General features: G+C 39.7%; 2 protein-coding genes across 4 annotated transcripts in view; one reads left to right on the plus strand and one right to left on the minus strand.

Moving 5' to 3' along the window:
* LOC100710434 (extracellular calcium-sensing receptor) overlaps positions 1–4,239 on the minus strand; it is a 32,287-nt gene extending 28,048 nt beyond the window's left edge. For 2 of the 3 annotated variants that reach the window (XM_025898493.1, XM_025898491.1), the window contains exons 1-5: positions 4,119–4,239; positions 1,217–3,647; positions 823–1,112; positions 396–691; positions 60–268 (exon numbers count right to left, since the gene is read on the minus strand). In XM_025898493.1, the coding sequence (XP_025754278.1) occupies positions 60–268; positions 396–691; positions 823–1,112; positions 1,217–1,477 (1,056 nt within the window). In that variant the 5' untranslated portion in view covers positions 1,478–3,647; positions 4,119–4,239. The remainder of the gene's footprint in view (positions 1–59; positions 269–395; positions 692–822; positions 1,113–1,216; positions 3,648–4,118) is intronic. The other variant, XM_025898492.1, reaches the window with a different exon arrangement.
* Positions 4,240–4,504: 265 nt separating this feature from the next.
* LOC109205051 (uncharacterized) lies at positions 4,505–5,359 on the plus strand (the record flags this gene model as incomplete). The annotated part of the gene is made up of 1 exon (XM_019367486.1): positions 4,505–5,359. A coding segment is annotated over exon 1 (855 nt), but the record flags the coding sequence as incomplete, so codon positions are not given.
* Between the last annotated feature and the right edge of the window lie 1,753 nt (positions 5,360–7,112).

Raw genomic sequence — 7,112 nt, forward strand, 5'->3', positions numbered from 1 at the left:
GCACTTCATCCATGTAAAATCAAAGATAATGAAGGAAAATGGCCTGTGTTTAATCTGACCTGTTTGGGCTCTAACTTGGTTAGTTTGTTACACTGAGCTGTGACATTTTTTCCAAGACACACTGCATTATGAATGGCATGTGCTATTGCATACACAGCCTTGTACACCATGTTAGTAATTCTGAGCTGAGACGTGTCAGTGTATTGGCTTTGGAGGTTCTGTATGTCTTCAGTTCCATCACAAACTTTCTTGTCTACAGTAGCAGCACCTACAGTAAAATGAAAAAAACATAAACATATCTTTTCACCATTGAACTCTGATCTAGACTTCATACATTTTATTTTGATAAATCTTACAAATTAGAGTGTTTTCTGTAAGCAAGAAAACTCTCTTACTTTTTTTCAGTCTACAGTTGAATGCATCCTCCCAAAACTCAGTGAGCACCGATGAAGTGGTGACTTCAGAGAAAGAGAGATTCAGCAGGAATTCTCTGAGACCTGGGATTGCAGACTTTGGAATACCAAATCCAATGGCCCCAGCACAGAAACTGTACCTCGTTAATTCTGTGTTGGTTACCCATGACTCACTGCCTATCCACTGGCGAGGTGGGAAAGGCTCACGTGATAGCTCCTCCAACAGTATCTTCATGTCTCCAAAAGATGCAAATGCCACAACAACTACAGCTTTAGACCTTGAGATACAACATAAAGTATTAAAAACATTTTTTGACTGTCTCATAACATGACATGAAAGATTACTTAAAAAAGGAAACTAATTTCAACACATACAATAATCCACATGCTATATCTGTGATATAGAAACCTGCGGATAACATCTGCTACTTTTTGAATTCTGCTCTGTGGGTTTGTCCGATAGAAAGATACAGAGTATTCCACACAGATCCCCTCTTTCTGAGCTGCTTGGAGAAAGGAAGCCATGCCATTATTTCCATAATCCGAATCCGACCGAACAGCACCTATCCAATTCCAGCCAAAGTGTTTTACCAGCTTGGCTAGTGCTTCAGCTTGAAACTGGTCACTGGGAATTGTTCTGAAGAAATTTGGGTACTGCTGCTTGTCAGACAAGCATGCACATGTGGCAAAGTGGCTCACCTAAAACAAACAAAAAACAGTGCTACTCTTCAAATAACTGTGCATTCAAATATTATGGACATGTAAATTTTCATTAAAATGTGCCAAAATTAAAAAGTACATACTTGAGGAATGTTAAAGGGACTTATGAGACGTGAAATGCTGATGGATGGTGTAGACCCAGAGTCCCCGACAACAGCCATCACCATACCAGACTGAGAACAATTGTTACCAGTGGAAAACACAGGGTCGAAGCTATTTATAAACTGAAATGCCACATGCACTGCAACAGGTACTAATGCACATGAATCATAGATCTGGTATCCAAGCTTGATTCCAGGTAGCAGTTCTGTGTTGTTATTAATCTCTTCTATGGCAAAGATCATTGCACGTGAGAAGCGCAGCCCACGTGTGTCAATGCTGCAGACAGTCAAGCAAGTGTTAGAATTAAGGCTACAAGGCTACATATTAAGGACGTTTTGCAGGATTGAACCACTGTCAGATAACTACTGGAAATTATCTTTTGTTTTCTGGGTTGGCACTTATGAAACTGCTGCTTAACACACTTTAATTTGTGAAGTTTTCAAAACTAGAATAAAACTTAAAATTAAATGAAAAACTGCAAATTATTTAGCATAATGCTTTACATTTCTTTTTGGCACGACACAGAGATAATTCAGCACCTTTAAACACAATACATGTCAATTTTTCTCCCCCATTATACAATCCAACATGTGGTTATCACACACATCTCACTGTTACTGACCTCCCTTTGCATTTCACAGGCTTCGGTATGCTAGAGTAGTTGTTATAAAATGTATCCATGTAGGCATGAAGGGAGAACGATCCCCCAATAATAAAATCTCCATCCATTGAGAATGCGGGCAAACGAGTGCTACCCTGGAGCTTACAGTTCAAAGATGAAACCAGTGTTCCAGCATGAGCTGCTGTAAACCTATTCCTTTGATTCAGACAATCTAGACACACAGCCAACGCGACAACTGAGTTCAACTGAAAAAAATACACTCCCAGTATCAGACCAATTATAAGACCTGCTGTCTCCATCCCTGCCTGATGTAAGTGGTTTGTATATGAGCGCAAGAGAGTTTTCACTGGTTTATATAGGTGTTTTGACAAAGACTGTTTTTTTTTTCTTTTTTGTTTTCTTCAAGAGGGCGTGCCCCTATCTGGTGGTGGTTGATCAAGTCTTGAGTGTAACTTGTACTGTGTTTCCATGTCTGTGTTCTCTTCTTGTAAACTATTTTCAGCTGGATTTTATATTACAAATTAGTACTAACATTATAATAGTGGGGTATTAATTTTTTAAGTAAGGAGAAAATAATAACAAATTACAATTTATTTCTATAAAATTATCAAGGTGTTACTGAACAGGAAGTGCAGTATCAACTATAGATTTTTAGATTTTTAAGAAACTGAAATTTAATTAGTGAAATAATAAATAGTGGCCATGAATGGCAAGTAAAATAACAATGCCTGTGAGGCAAAAATTTTATATTTTATATATTATAGTTATTTACTTTAGTTATTTTGGTAACAATATGATAATGTATATGCTATACAATCATAAAATCTGTATAGCATTTGGAAGTTAACTTTTTTTAAATTAGTGACAGTAATCTAGTAGTAACCTCATTTTATTACTGGAGTTTGTATCACAACAATAGGAAGTAAATCCTACCCAAACAGTACAGGAGCCTCCCTACATCCCAGAGTTGCATTGCGTTGGATTGAGGTCCATTGTGTATGGATGCGACTTCTACATGTCCCCTACTTTGTGCAATAATTATATTAGAATTGTTGCTTTCCAACAATCCCACCAATGATAAAGCTTGTTAACAAATGTGGTAGTTCATGTGTAATCGCATTTGTTATTACTTGTTTGATAATAAAAATCGGGAGTATTAAATGGAAAATTGCCTGTTTCAGTTATCCATGTTAATAACCTAATAAACCAAACTTAATTCAGTTCAATTCAATTTTATTTATATAGCACCAGCAGTTACTTCAAGGCACTTTATATAGTAAGGTAAAGACTCTACAATAACAAAAAGAAAACCTCAACAATAAAATAACACCCTATGAGCAAGCAATTGATAAGAGCAGGGAGTGAAAACTCCTTTTTACCAGAAAGAAAACTGAAAGAGCCATGTTCAGGGAGGGGAAAACATCTGTGATGGGAGGAAGACAGGTCAAAAAACAAACTGTTAGAGAGCCAAAGACCAATACTAAGTAATGATTAAATGCAATGTGTAAGTACATAGAAAATGAAAAAGTAATTAATGAAGAGACACTTTGGTGTTGGTGGGCCTACAGGAAACCAGGTCATGCGGTTTCTTTGGGCTGTGCCCGGCCAGGACCACCTCAGTGAATTGATACCTTATTGTGGTGGACTGGTTTATAGTATCCAGTGATCCCAGTGGCTATGTTGTCAGGGAGCTTTATCTCCACCCGGTAGGGTCTACCAAGGCAAACTGGTCCTGGGTAAGAGGCCAGATGAAGAGCAGTTCAGTTGCACAGGGTTACTGGGGCCTTACCCTGGAGCCACGGATGGGGAGGGAGTTTAAGAGAGAGCATCTGTTTGCTGTACATAATTATAAACCTGTGAGATTGTTATAACAAAAAATCTTTTTCTCTAATTCTTAAAATTCTATTTGCAAAATAATTCATACATTTTTTTTCAAGAAAACGTAAAGACTCTTTGTTTCAACAGAGCTTTTGGTATTTGTCAGCCTACAGAACTTACCATTAGAGAAGTCAGAAAGAAACTCTGAATGAGGGCCAGGTGGATGACAGATATGTCATAGTCAGTATTCGTTCATTTTGACTTTCTTTCCTCCAGGTCTGAGACACTGGGCAAGCAGTCTCCACCCAATTCAATTACATTACATTACATTACATTATGTGGCAGGATGAATGTTATGTCTTGGTTCAACCCACTTTCGGCCTGGCGCATTAGGGGGGCGCTAGTATAAATAGTCGCCATTTGAGCATTCCTGGATCGCTTACCTGTGATCTCCTTTTTGGTGACCTGACTTCCCTTGGTGTTGCAGAGATCATCTGCGGATTACCCTGAAGCCTCAGGCATCTCCGAGAACGTTAGAGCACTTTTGCAAATATGTGATGTCTTTGGTCACTTGGTGTTCGCTCGCTCTGTGGTATAGTATCACTTCCTGTTCCTGCTCAAACACAGTGGTGTTTCTGAGTAGCTTTTCTGCTTAGCAATTTAATTTAAATCTTTTGATACATCCCTTTTTCATAGTATAATCTTAACGTGCTTCATCTGAATCACCCTTTCTGTGTACTCACTACCTAATTTATAGCCAAAGTATTCACTCACTGTCTCTTTACTGTTTCGCTAGCTTAGCTTAGCTCGTAGCCGACTCGTTAGCACCATGGCTACTTCACCTGTCCCTCCTGCACTTTCCTGCTCATTGTGTCAGATGTTTAGTTACTCCTCGGCCTCCTTTAGCAGTAATGATACCTGTAATAAATGTAGCATATTTGCAGCTCTGGAGGCCAGGATTACTGAATTGGAGACTCGGCTTCGCACCCTTCATTCACCCGTAGCTAGCCAGGCCCCTGTAGCTGGTGCAGCCGAAGATAGCGTAGGCCCCGCTAGCTGTTCCCCGGCAGACCCCAAGCAGCTGGGGAAAGAGGGCGGCTGGGTGACGGTGAGGAGGAAGCATAGTCTTAAACTGAAGCCCCAGGTACACCACCAACCTGTTCATGTGTCTAACCGTTTTTCCCCACTCGGCGACACACCCGCCGGGGGTCAAACTCTGGTAATTGGTGATTCTGTTCTCAGACATGTGAAGCTAGAGACACCGGCAACCATAGTCAATTGTCTTCCAGGGGCCAGAGCAGGCGACATTGAAGGAAATTTAAAACTGCTGGCTAAGGGTAAACGTAAATACAGTAAGATCATAATTCATGTTGGCAGTAATGACACCCAGTTACGCCAATCGGAGGTCACTAAAATCAATATTGAATCGGTGTGTAACTTTGCCAAAACAATGTCGGACTCTGTAGTTTTCTCTGGTCCCCTCCCCAATCAGACCAGGAGTGACATGTTTAGCCGCATGTTCTCCTTAAATTGCTGGCTGTCTGAGTGGTGTCCCAGAAACGATGTGGGCTTCATAGATAATTGGCAAACCTTCTGGAGGAAACCTGGTCTTGTTAGGAGAGACGGCATCCATCCCACTTTGGATGGAGCAGCTCTCATTTCTAGAAATATGGACAAATTCATTAAACCCCCCAAAATATGACTATCCAGAGTTGGGACCAGGAAGCAGAGTTGCAGTCTTACACGCCTCTCTGCAGCTTCTCTCCTCCTGCTACCCCCCCAAAAACCCATCTCCATTGAGACTGTGTCAGCTCCCAAAAAGACAAAAAACAAACTAAAAACCAGCAATAAACAACTTAAACATAAAAAATCACAAAGAAAGAACAATACAGTATCCACATCTGAACCAAAGAGTAAAACAGTGAAATGTGGATTATTAAATATTAGGTCTCTCTCCTCCAAGTCTCTGTTAGTACATGACTTAATAATTGATCAACAAATCGATTTACTCTGCCTTACAGAAACCTGGTTGCAGCAGGATGAGTATGTTAGTTTAAATGAATCAACACCCCCGAGTCATTCTAACTACCAGAAATCCCGAAGCACAGGCCGAGGGGGCGGTGTGGCAGCAATTTTTCACACCAGCCTATTAATTAACGAAAGACCAAGACAGACTTTTAATTCATTTGAAAGCCTGATGCTTAGCCTCGTCCACCCCAGCTGTAAAACTCAGAAACCAGTCTTACTTGTTATCATCTATCGTCCACCTGGGCCTTACACAGAGTTTCTCTCTGATTTCTCAGACTTTTTATCTGATTTAGTGCTCAGCTCAGATAAAATAATTATTGTGGGTGATTTTAACATCCATGTAGATGCTAAAAATGACAGCCTCAACATCGCATTTAATCTGTTACTAGACTCAATTGGCTTCTCTCAAAATGTAAAAGAACCCACCCACCACTTTAATCACACTCTAGATCTTGTTTTAACATATGGCATAGAAACTGAATATTTAACAGTGTTTCCTGAAAACCCTCTGCTGTCTGATCATTTCCTGATAACATTTACATTTACAATAATTGATTACACAGCAGTGGAGAGTAGACTTTATCAAAGTAGATGTCTTTCTGAAAGTGCTGTAACTAAGTTTAAGAATATAATCCACCCACTGTTATCATCTTCAATGCCCTGTACCGACATAGAGCAGAGCAGCTATCTGAACGCTACTCCAACAGAGGTCGATTATCTTGTTAATAATTTTACCTCCTCACTACGTACGACTCTGGATACTGTAGCTCCTGTGAAAACTAAGGCCTCAAATCCAAAGTCCCTGACTCCGTGGTATAATTCTCAAACACGTAGCCTAAAGCAGATAACTCGTAAGCTGGAGAGGAAATGGCGTGTCACAAATTTAGAGGATCATCATTTAGCCTGGAGAAATAGTTTGCTGCTTTATAAGAAAGCCCTCCGCAAAGCCAGAACATCTTACTATTCGTCACTGATTGAAGAAAATAAGAACAACCCCAGGTTTCTCTTCAGCACTGTAGCCAGGCTGACAAAAAGTCAGAGCTCTACTGAGCCAACCATCCCTTTAACGTTAACTAGTAATGACTTCATGAACTTCTTCACAAATAAAATTTTTATCATTAGAGAAAAAATTACCAATAATCATCCCACAGATGTAATATTATCTACAGCTACTCTTAGTACCATCGATGTTAAGTTAGACTCTTTTTCTCCAATTGATCTTTCTGAGTTAACTTCAATAATTAATTCCTCCAAACCATCAACGTGTCTTTTAGACCCCATTCCTACAAAACTGCTCAAAGAAGTCCTGCCATTAATTAATTCTTCGATCTTAAATATGATCAACCTATCTCTAATAATCGGCTATGTACCACAGGCCTTCAAGCTGGCTGTAGTTAAACCTTTACTTA

The sequence above is a fragment of the Oreochromis niloticus genome, linkage group LG14, assembly GCF_001858045.2.
Source record: "Oreochromis niloticus isolate F11D_XX linkage group LG14, O_niloticus_UMD_NMBU, whole genome shotgun sequence".
Classification (NCBI taxonomy): domain Eukaryota; kingdom Metazoa; phylum Chordata; class Actinopteri; order Cichliformes; family Cichlidae; genus Oreochromis; species Oreochromis niloticus.